This window comes from Bactrocera tryoni, chromosome 2 (assembly GCF_016617805.1).
Source record: "Bactrocera tryoni isolate S06 chromosome 2, CSIRO_BtryS06_freeze2, whole genome shotgun sequence".
NCBI lineage: Eukaryota > Metazoa > Arthropoda > Insecta > Diptera > Tephritidae > Bactrocera > Bactrocera tryoni.
Genome location: NC_052500.1, coordinates 63863574 through 63876222, shown reverse-complemented (window position 1 = coordinate 63876222; position 12649 = coordinate 63863574). Strand labels below are relative to the sequence as shown.

General features: G+C 35.2%; 2 protein-coding genes across 2 annotated transcripts in view; both read left to right on the top strand.

Moving 5' to 3' along the window:
* Positions 1-12649, top strand: part of LOC120769297 (neuroguidin) — a 203565-nt gene that overhangs the window by 71045 nt on the left and 119871 nt on the right. The gene's annotated exons all lie outside the window — the stretch shown is intronic.
* On the top strand, positions 9714-11131 carry LOC120769296 (phospholipase B1, membrane-associated). The gene has a single exon (XM_040096225.1). The coding sequence runs from the start codon at positions 9727-9729 to the stop codon at positions 11089-11091; it is 1365 nt and encodes a 454-aa protein (XP_039952159.1). The 5' UTR covers positions 9714-9726; the 3' UTR covers positions 11092-11131.

Genomic DNA, 12649 nt, shown 5'->3' with positions numbered 1-12649 from the left:
TATAAACGGACCGTTTAAAAACAAATGTTTGTATGCAAAACTTTCTTATTTTGCCAGATATATTCACAAAATTTGGCATACATTATTATTCAAGTCAAAAATGTAATGTCCGAAGAAATTGTTCATATCGGACCACTGTACGATGTAGCTGCCATACAAAGTGGCCGTTCAAAAGCAAATTATTGCATGAAGAACTTTCTAATTTACGAGATATCTTCACGAAATTTGACCAGCATTATTATTCAAGATAACGTTACAATCTCCGAAGAAAATCCTCAGATCGGACCACTTTACGATATAGCTGCCATACAAACTAATCGATTAAAACAAAGCCACTGTAAGAAAAACTGTTTTATTTGACAATATATTTTCATGAAATTTTGCTTACATTATTATCCAAGACAAGGTACTAATATGTGAAGAAATTGTTCGGATCGGACTACTGTACGTTCTAGCTGCCATACAAACATATCGATCCATACCAAGTTATGGTATGAAAAACTGTTTTATTTGACAAGATATTTTCATGAAATTTAGCAGTGAATATTGTACAAGGTAGCACCATAATATCCGATAAAATTTTGGAGATCGGACCACTATATCATATAGCCACCATACAAACAGATCAATCCATACCAAGTTATTGTATGAAAAACTGATTCATTTAACAAGATATTTTCATACTATACAAATTGTTCGATCAAAATCAATACAAAGAAACTATTTTATATCCTTTTATGCTATAAGAAATGCAGCTGTGAATGGTATTATAGCTTCTCTACAGCCGAAATAAACGTTTCTTCTTGTTTTTGAATATCAAGTCTTCACACACAAGTAAATGCCATTATTTGCAACATTAAATATTTAGCAAACAAACACGCTCCCACAAATATATTTATAGCAACAATAATTTACTGTATTGCCATCCTCTGTTTACCTCGGCTGGCTTAAGTCACGGGCCAACATACAGATCCGACTGTTTGTTTGCCAGATTTTCAATTCTTTGATTTTCTATAGTCAATTGGTGTATGTGTGGCCAGCCATATATGTATGTATGTATGTATGTATATGTTTAATTGTGTATCTCAATATATACAAGGATGTTTGCATATATGTTTGTGTGTGGGTGTTTTTGTGTCCATGGCGGCTTTCGAAGTTTAGCAAAGTCCTCTTGCAGTCATCTATCGACCCTCACACACATACAAACACACGAACATGCATCGATATGTATGACCAGGCGTCTGTTTGCCTGCTTGTCTGTCCATTGCACCCATCGTCTGGCAGTTGCTGCCACTTTACCTTTCACCAACGCAATGCCGGCTGGCCTGCCTTTCCTTTTGGCTACCAGAAAGCTGCTGCTCCCTACGAAAGAATGCCATAAGATTTAGTTATAAAACTAGAGCAATAGGTTAATATACATATGTATGTATGTATGTTTAATGCACTTGCATACATTTACCGTAATCATTTATTTTCTATGCGCACACACACAACGCAATTATATATATATATTTGTATGCCGGCAATATACACATACATATGTGTTAATGAATAACTACGCAGATGTGCGTTTGTGAGTGCACTGGTGTGCTGGCATGCTGCAAATCTTCACATTCATCTGTTTGTCTGTATGTGTGTGTTTGCGTGCACAAAATTCACACTTGCACTTGAGTTTCTCGACAACTGTCTGCAAAACTTTATATGTGCGTGTATGCTCGTTCTTGTTTGTGTTTGTATGTGTGCCTTCTGCAACCTTGAAAGTTGTATAATAAAATTAAAAGAACGAAAATAGCAAAACCACTCACAAACTTTTAGTTCAACGTCTACATATAAATATATGTATGTCTCCATATAGTATGCATATTGCAGGCATGCACATTTATAATATATTCCCGCTTGTGTGTGTGCTTTTGTATAATATATGTATGCCAGCATAAGTTTGTTTATCGTTGCCAAAGTTTAACACTTGGCACATTTTCTCTATTGCCGGGTTTTTATGCAGACGGCGTGTCTGCAAAGTTTCAATTGCCTTACACTACTTCACTCGTCACCCCCCGCTGCCTTACCCAACGCCCACACACACACACAACCACTACACCTCATTTAGTTTTCTTGCACTTCGGGCTACTTTTGCACTACTTGGCCTTTTTTGTGCGGCAAAGTCACTTCCGTTTGTTGATATTTATTTTCGTTGACCCAATATAAAGCCAGAAATATTTAATGGTTTACCAGTTTAAGGTGTGTTAACTAGTTTGTGGGTTTTGAGGCACTTTAATACTTTCGTTTTTGTTGCCTGTGTGAATGTAGAGGCGTCTTATATATATTTAATGTTGTGCCTGGTGTATTTTAAGTAGTTCTATTTTCATATTCTCGGCAATTCATGAATTTTATTCGACTCTAACTAATACCCAAACTGATGTGAGCAGATTTGTAAAATAAATTTGTTAAGGAAAAATCGGAAATATAGACTTTTCGCAGCCATAAATTCCCAGTATACATCAACAGATCTTCTGTTTCGACATACTAGCACTTCTTTTTTTGTTTGTTTTATAGCCGGAGGACGCATCGCAAGCCGGAGTGCGGAACTTTAATTCGCTAAGCCTAACCTACTTCCATCTCGTGTCTCTCCCAAATTATCACTGGACTAAGTATTACTTCATGGGAGAGAAAAAGACTTTAAATCTCATCTATCAGTCAGTCCGTATGACTAACGCCTAAACTGTTATAAATGACTCAATCTTATCGTCATTGGACCTACCGCTTCGCTGACAGCTTTGCATTTTATAGGGGACTCGCATATAAATGCAGTAAAATTTTCCACCGTTAGACTAGCTGCAAGTATGCTTTTTACTTACATATACTTGAGTGCAATGATAGAACATGTTCAGAGTCTTCTATACACTCTGTACGTATATACATAGGTAGCTTCTAAAGCATCCATGACCACTGAGTATTTGGGTTAGGTGGCAATCCAGGTCCCTATGTTGTCTATCTATCAACGAATGTATGTCCGGTATCAGTCTGTGGGGATGGGTTGGCCATCGTTGTTTTTGTTGTGCTGCTCTCTTTTTGCTGCTATAGACGTCTCTGATAAGTTGTACTACTGTGCCCAAAAGGTGACATTGTATTTATTTTGAAAATTCTTTATTTATTCTTCCACATCAATTTCATCCCCTTCAAAGTAATCCCCTCCCGATGCAATGCACTTATGCCAACGGATTTTCCAATCTTCGAAACGCTGGTTGTAGTCACTTTCCGGGATGGCCTTCAGTTCCATCTTCGCTGCGGCTTGAATCTCCTTTATTGTATAAAAACGGTGTCCCCGGAGCGGTCTTTTGAGCTTGGTGAACAGCCAGAAGTCGCACGGCGCCAGATCAGTTGAATACGGTGGTTGCGGAACGATATGGGTTGAGTTTTTGGCGAAATGATCACGAATTACGAGGGCAGTATGGGATGGTGCATTATTGTGGTGTAAAAACCAAAAATTGTCTTTCCACAATTCCGGCCTTTAGGCGGATAGCGTTACGCAAACGACGCATAACGTTCAAATAATATTCCTTGTTGACTGTTTGAGCGGTTGGAAAGAATTCATAATGCACAACACCCCGATAACCGAAGAAAACAGTCAACATGACCTTGATTTTTGAGTGACTTTGGCGCGATTTTTTTGGTTTCGGCTCTCTTTTGGCACAATATTCGCTCGATTGATCGGTTGTTTCGGGGTCGTAAGCATAGATCCAAGTCTCATCGCCAGTTATAATGCGTTTCATGACATCCTGGTAGTCGGAAAGCATCGTTTCACACACTTCAACGCGACGCCTTTTTTCCAAAAAATTCAATGTTTTCGGTCCCAGTCGAGATTTGACGCTCTTGAGGCCCAACATCCTTCAAAATGGTATTGGCTGAGCCTTTCGATATGCCAACTTCATCAGCAAGGTCTCTAATTGTTAATCGATTTGTTTTTCAGCACCAAATCTTTGATTTGTTGAACGTGAGCTTCGTAGGTTGAGGTTGACCATCGCTCCTGACGTCGTTCGATTCGACATGTTCACGGCCGGCTTGGAACTCACCACCACTCTGTAAACATTTTTGCATTTAGACATAGCCTCATCATTTCAAAGGCTTTCTGCACCATCCTCAACGTATCCGCAGCAGAAAATTGATTCCGTAAACAAGATTTAATGCAAATTCTTTGCTCAACAAATTTCGACATCGCAAAAAAAGAAAAACTCACTTTTAGAAGCTCACAAAACGACACGTATCTCAAACACTAATAATATTTTGACATGAAATTTGGCATAAATGTGACTGACAGTACTACCAACCTAAAAAAAATAATAATTCTCCAAATCCTTCGACGCGCGCAGTTTAAATTCAAATGTCATTTTTTGGGCACAGTAGTATATTCGCACGAATTCGTTTTCCTTAGATGTCAATCGGCGCCATACTGGCTAGCACTACGTTAATTGGTTTAGCATAAGAGTTTATGTCTAGCCACTGTATCCAATTGGAACCGCATACAGTATAACTGATCTCATTACCTTAGCTATTAAAAATCGACGGCTGGAACGCACACAGCCTCTGTTTGCCATATTTTCCAAGTGCTCCATAAATTTAAGTCTTCTGTCCACTATTACATTTCATTTGATCAGGCGGTCATCCAGATGTTTAGCCACATTTTTATTCCTTTTATCTGATCTCCAGCAGGAGCTCCGCAAAAAGATGTCTGGCGTTGAGGACGAGATTTTCATCTAATTAACGTATAGAGCAAACAATAACAAATTATATGTCTCAGCAATATTAATAGAATACAACTCTTATAATTATTGTATCATATCCTTAGCTAATACCATGTTCCCACAGGCCCTTAATCACGAGATGATATAATTTTTATCATAATATATAACTCTTCGTTTATCAAAGTCACAAACCTGGCTATTTATCTTAGTTTCACTTCATGCTGTTTTTTCAAGTTCTTATTCAGGTTTATTTGATGTGCATTTGCTTCTCTAAACTATATATAATTTCTATGAAATTAATTCATAATGCATTAGGAAAGACAATACAGGTCAAAATAGTATATTATATATTGAGAACTGGCTAAGTTTCGCTAAAGTGTTATTTGGAGATTTAAAAATATTGTAATTTTTTATTTTTTGGGAAATACAGATTTAATATTTTATGCTTGTAGCGCTTGAAAGAGCTTTGAGACAAAATTAAGAGTTTTTGTGTTTACTCAACATAGTACCCTTATAGGGCAATAACGACTTTGCAAGTTTTCGATACCATTTTTGTAGTACGATTTGTTCTTTGCTTCAAAAAAGGCCACAGTTTTCGCGATCACCTTTTCATTCGACGAAAATTTCTTCCCAGCGAGCATCCTTTTTAGATCTGAGAACAGAAAATAATTGATGAGTACTAGACCTGGAGAATACGGTAGACGCGCGAGCAATTCGAAGTCCAATTCATGAATTTTTAACATCATTTTCACTGGCTTGTGACACAGTGTAAGGTTTTGGTGAAACAGATCTTTCTTTTTCTTCAAATGCGGCCGTTTTTTGTTTTTGCGATTTCGTCCCTCAAATGGTCTAATAGTGCTATGTAATAGTGGCTATTGGTGGTCCTTCAATAAAAATTATTCCACGCGCATCTCAAAATACATAACCTTGCCAGCCCACTGTTGCGTTCTTTCACGCTTTGGAGCGGATTCATCGTATGTAGTCCACTCGGGTGACTATCGAATGGACTTCGGAGCGGCAAACCTTGCAAAAAGCTGTATTGAAGCAGAAGGAGACTAATTTGAGTAAAATAAATTAATTTTGCAGAAAAAACCATTTGTTCTGTTTTTTTAAGTCATGTTTATTTTGTAACGCAATTTGTATATACATATATACATACATACATAAATTTAACTAAAGTTGCATTCATTCAGAAACGGCAACTATACAGTTTTCTGGACTTTGAGTTCCCAAAATTCATCTAATTCCATTAAGAAATAATTTATTTTATTTTTTTCTTGTATAAACTTTAGCTTTTATTTCCAAAAATAAAATATTAAAACAACAAAAGTAAATATTTTGATCGTTAAAATCCGGTAGCAAGGTAAATTTACAAGTCATTCAATCACTTTGAACCGCCTGTAGTAATTTTGAACTTTTGCAGCGATTTTTTTATTATTTTTCTTCGAATTTATTTGTCTCAAAATATTATTTACAGTAACTCATAATCTGTATGTAAGACCGCGTGAACCTCAAGTTCAAGAGCATGAAAGCGAATTTCATTGCACCTTGTTAAGGTGTGTTCATACGTTTGCGCGTCTCTGTGGTGTGTGTTTGTTTGTGTGTGTGACAGTGATGTGAAGTGTTTGTGCTCGGTCAACAAAACCTAAATGAAACGAAGTTCTAAGCGAGCGCCAGGCGTCGTTAACATGACATTTATGCCATTTAAAGTGCCACACTAAATTTACTTAACTTTTTTGTAGCAAACTTTTTGGTTGTTGTACCGCAATAAACACAGCGAGTAATTAAGCGTTGTAAGGACAGTGGATTGAACTTGCTTACGCACACTTTGGGGGTCTACAAATACGTATGAATATTTAATTTTTTTTTGTTTTCTACTTTGTACTATTCTGTTACTATTTTTATCCGCTGTGTTGTTGTACAATGTGTTGAAGCTAAGATTTATTGCTATATCGCTGATCTTTCAGTGCAAATATGGGAGAAAAATATAAAAATTTAAAAACAAAGATACTTAAATGCCTCGCATTTTAACTAAAGTAATTTTTGAGTTTATTTAGCCATTTCATTTATTCAACGCGCGAGAAAGCGTTAGGAAGTCTCGTACCGGGTTGAATGAAGCAGTTGCGTTTACGAAGTTCTTCAAAAGCGGAAAGGCAAGCCTTTATTTTTTAGTGATGTGAAGTAAACTTTTTAAAGTACTAACCAAAATTAAAACAATTTTTAAAAATATACAAAAAAACCCGATTTTTAGAAAATAATTAAAAAAAAAATAAAAAAAATTTAGTTTTAAAAAATATTTCGAAAAAAGCAACATAAAAAATCGCAGTTTTCAAAAATATTTCGAAAAGTAAAATAAAATTGAAACATCTGAGTTTTAAAAAATATTTCGAAAAAAAACAAAATAAAAAATCTAAAGGTTTATATGAAATCTTTTAAAAAATTTAAGGACTAAAAAATATAACGTTTTCTAAACATATATCGAAGGACTACAGTAATTTAACAAAATAACAACAAAATAACAACAAAAATTTTTTAAAAAATATTTTGAATTACTACACTTAAAATATCTTATAAATAAAAATTCAAAAAATAAATAAAAAAAAAAATTATCAAACAAAAAAATTCTTTTAAAAACTAAATGTATTATTACGCGTAATAAAATTGGTACAAAAATGGAAAAATAATATTGGAAAAAAGTTTTTAATATTCGAAAAAAAATTAAAAGATGATTAAAAATAATTAAATTACTACACTTATGTTTTAAATAATAACTAAAAAAACAATTTCGGTTAAAAACTAAATTTATTATAACTCAAAAGAAACTTTCTACAAAAATAATAAAATCTAAAAGAAATTTAATATTCGAAAAAAAGTTTTCAATATTCGAAAAAAAAATTTAATATTCGAAAACAAAAAACATAATTAAAAAGTTTTCAATATTCGAAAAAAAAATTTAATATTCGAAAACAAAAAAACATAATTAAAAATTAAAAAAAAAAACTCGAAGAAACTTCCTACAAAAGCAAAAAATATCGAAAAAATGTTTATTATTCGACAAAAATGGACTAGAAAAAATTAAACTAAATTAATAATAAAATAAAAATAAAAACTAAAAAAATGTGTAAATAATAAAATTTCGCTTAAAAACAAAATTTATTATTGACCGAAAGAAATTTTCTTTAAAAATATTTAAAAAAAATTGAAAACAAATTTGGAAAAAAAAATTAAAAAATCTTCGAAAATTGCTTAAAAGTATGCAATAAAAGCATACAGTATACCTTCAAAGACGGTGTTCAAAAACATCTCAATACAAGTGAAAAATAAAAGCAAACACTTTCGTTTTCCATCAAAAAATTGGCGAAATTGAAACAACATATTGCCAAAAATATATTCAAACTAATATTTAAGTGATAAAAAGAACATATTTCTTAAGGAAAACTGGCCAAATTAAAAACAAATAAAAAAATCTACAAAAAAGTTGTCAAAAATCGGTTTTATGCTCCCGATAACAGTAATATACCAACTGATCAAGTTTGTTCCGGACTGATTGAATTTTTTTTTAAATGAATTTCTATTTTATTATCGCCTTTTGTTTGTGCCAATACCAGCATGCCAACCTAAATGACCTAAATTGCCTTCAGTGAATGAGTTTTAATGGTTTCATGGAGTCAACGCGTTCGCGAAACGAATTTTTCAGTTTCGAAATCAGAAAAAAAAATTCGCAGGTGATCTGTTGAATACGGTGGATGAGCGATGATTCTCATTCCGTGTTTGAAAAGTCAGTGATGAATGTGTGTTCATGGTGAAAGATCCATAAATTATCTATTCACAAATCCAATCTTTTACGACGAATTGCTTCATGTAGAGGTCACAAAACGTTCAACTAGTATTACTTATTGACAGTCTGCCAATGTTAATTTATAGTGAGCCACACCACTGCAATCAAAGAAAATAATGAGCATGACCTTAATATTTGACCGACAATGACTGATTTCGCTTTCGGCTCATTTTTGTAGCACCATCCGCTAGATTGTTTAGCGTCTTATTCATAAATACACGTCTCGTCGCCAGAAATTATGCGTTTGATGAATATAGGGTCCTCAGCTGCGGCAAGCATATTTTTTGCGTCCTCTACTCGACGTCGTTTTTGCAAGAGATTGAGGTCTTTTGGTACCAGTCTTGCATTGACACGCTTCATACCAAAAACGTTAACCAAAGTGTTACAGCGATCCAAAAGAGATGTTGAGGACATCCTCTAACTGTCTGAAGGCAACACGAAGAAGATCAAGCATTGTTTCCGAAACTTTACTTAGAGTAGACTCCCCAAAACACTTCACAACATTTTGAACGATTCCGAAGTCGTGATTCTATTGAGAACACAAGCAAAATCGTTGTTAATTTTTTTTGTTTTTCATGGTAAAAATCGCCAGACAAGCTTTCCGCATTCACAAACAAACACATATCTGGTACTGGATATTTACAACCTATCTGGCGGGATGCTCAACTTGTTGATTCTTTTCCTACCTGTTTCTTGTCAAACAGAGCAAAAAGATTTCTAAGATTTCATGCCAGCATTTTATGACCAAATTAGTCTCTTGCAATTCAGTCCAGGAGGCATTATAATCCTTTGGTTGCCCTTGTAGACACTCTATTGGGGGGTCAAGAGTCCTGAAAGTATTCAATTTGAATTTCTAGTTAGTTATATGCCTTGAAAAGTTTGGGCTTAGTGTATTGACAATTGGTCTCACTCATGTTCTCAAGTCCTCATTGATCAGATTTCTGTGGCTTCCACAAATTGGTACTAATATTATTCCTGATTAAAAAGTTTTTCCTTTGGGGCCTTTGCTTTCAAATTTTACCGGTTTTTGACAATTTTTTGTGTAGAGAGAAAAAAGCAAACAACTTATATAATATACTTTGTATTCTACCGCAGATAGATCTAACTGAATTTTGCATTTCTTAAATTAACCCTATTCAATAGAAGAATATGTCCTCGTTTCTACGCATGTCACCCACTCAGGTGATATTGCTGCTACTCTGCCTCTTTTGCCTGCAACACACAACACAAAGTTGGGAATTTTTTCGTCGCCTCCGACAAAAGAAAGCCGATAAATTTTGGGCACGCCTAATTGGACAGAAGACTGTGGATGATGTGCATGAAGCGTTCAATGGCAACTTGCTCATTACGGATTTGGATCGCAACATGCGTCACCTTTTCGTCAACATACGACGCTACGGCATGGAACGCGCCGATATGGATCAAGTATTTGCAAAGAATCGTGCTGAGGGCAAAATGCAACCCGTCATACCGCCAACGGAACCCTTTCCTTGTGATCTCAGCTATGCGCGCTCTACATTTCCACCCACCTCCGTGCATGAGCTGCGGCCGGGTGATATCGATGTGATTGCATCCGTCGGCGATTCGCTATCCGCTGGCAATGGCATTATGTCCGATCGTGTGCTGCATATATTAAATGAATTTCGTGCATTCTCCTTTTCGGGTGGCGGTTATGGCGATTGGCGCAGCTATCTGACACTACCGAATATTTTACGTGTCTTCAATCCGAATCTCTACGGTTATTCGACGGAAAATGAATTGACAGTGGATAGCACATCACGTTTGAATATCGCCGAACCGATGATCATGTCACGCGATCTGCCGTTTCAAGCGCGTGTACTCATCGATCGCATGCGTCAGGATCCCAATGTTGATATGGAGAATCATTGGAAATTACTCACCATATTTGTGGGCAATAATGACGTTTGCTCGGACATGTGTCATCATGACAATGCGACAGAGTTTGTACGCAGTCATGAACTCGATATGCGTCGTACGCTCACCTTGCTGCGCGACAACGTGCCACGACTGCTGATCAATCTGGTGCCGGTACCGAATATGGTTATCACCATCTATCCAATGAAAGATGTGCCGTTTGGTTGCTTTGCTGTACATCATCTCGGCTGTCATTGTATATTCAGTCACGCTGTCGGCGAAAAGGAACTACACGAAGCTTACGATCGCATAACACGCTGGCACGAAGCCGATCAGTATATTGTTCAGTTGCAAGAATTCCAAACAAATGATTTTGCCGTTGTCTATCAACCGTTTACGGCGCATGTGCCGCCACCAAGACTTAATAATGGTGAAATAGATTACCGTTATTTTGCTAGCGATTGCTTCCACTTTAGCCAGTTGGGTCATGCCGCCATGGCGAATACACTGTGGAATAACATGTTGCAACCAGTGGGTCAAAAGCAAGCGAATATGGTGCCGCCGTTCAGTCATTTTGAGTGTCCCACTGACCAGCGGCCCTACATTGCCACCTTTTACAATAGTTGGGAGCGGAAGTGAGCCTTGAAGTTCCTTGTTAATATTTTGTTGTCTTAATTTGTTTGTGCACAAAATTATACAAATTATTTTAAAATTTAAACACTGTAGTTTAAGTAAAATACTGTTTCATACTAAGTAATGGTGTATATATAATAAAAAAAAATAAAAGTTGTTGGAAATTTTTGCTGTGTTTTTGTACTATTTTGATAGATATATTTGGGTAGCACCAGCAATAATTTTTGTTTGAGCCAACTTATTCTGAGTGAACTCATATGAGTTCAAAACATTTAGGCCTTGGTCCAATTGGATTACCATTTTTTTCCCAAAATCTTTTGAACTAAAACATTTTAAGGTTTCTCTTCACATGAGGATGTTTCAGTATATTCGTGTGCCTGACTACTACTCCTTTGACTTTCCAATACAATATCTTTGGATTAAGAAAAACTCCCCTGGACCTCTTTTTCGTAAGCATAAACCGAATAATTTATCTTCTACTGTCAAAAATAAACGCTAACCTTACAAAACTGGAAATCCCTTCCTTAGATTTTCGCGATTTTTGTGGGGGAAGGATGTATCGAATCGGTTGCTTATCATTTTGTCATGGTGGTAGTAAATTTCTAGATGAAAGGCGTTATTAGCGAGGTAAAATGTACCAATGTTCCAGAAAGTTTTCCTCTACAAAAAATAGTTTTGTCCTCACTTTCTTTCAAATGAAAAAATACTAATGGCAGAACCATGTATATAGATATAGTTTGTTGGTTCATAACGGTGGGGTTGACAAAAGCGCTTCAGGCATAAATATTATTTATATCAAGAAGAGCAAAACTTTCTTCATGGTATTAAAAAGAATATGACATATTCTTTATGTAATATTTAAACCAGCTCTGAATAGTTACTTATTAGAAGTTACATATTAGTTAGCGACCAGAATAACTTCCCAACTCCAATAAGCCCCAAAAGCTTTATTTAACTAAAAAAAGCTCAAAAGTTCAAACCAACAGTTTACGAGTATCATCTCAAATTTGAACGGGGTGATGAAAAAGCTCACCTATCAGAAGTATCACGTTCAGCATATAGCTCTTATAAAAATAATTGAAAGCTTTAGATGTGTATCTCCTCAAAAAGAACTGTTTTTCTTTCTTGACTATGTCGCTATTCAAATAAAATCTAAAATATAGAACTTGACTTAAAAAGCTTAATTTAAGTAAGAAATCTCAGAAGATTTTGGAAAGCTTAAATGAAGATAACGCGAAGTGCTTCTCAAATTTGAAAAGAAAGAAGGAAAAGCTGAACTATCTGAGAAAAAATCAATTATAGTGGCAGTATATACCTGTAGTTCCTCTAAAAAGATGAAAATGCTAATCTGGTCTATACAAGTTTTGTTTTTCTCCTGCTTTTATCGCCATTAAAATAAACTTCAAACGAGAGAATCAAGTTTAAAAAGCTTATAATTAAGAAAGCTGAAAAACTTTTCGAAAGCTTTATTCAGGATTTTACAAGGAACATCTGAAATTTAAAAAGAAAGAAGGAAAAGCTGTACTACCTCAGAAAAAATCAATTATAATGTTAGCATACAGCG

What these genes read in the sequence shown, in the direction of transcription:
- LOC120769296 (XM_040096225.1), top strand. Translation starts at nt 9,727, where the DNA reads ATGTCCTCGTTTCTACGCATGTCACCCACTCAGGTGATATTGCTGCTA.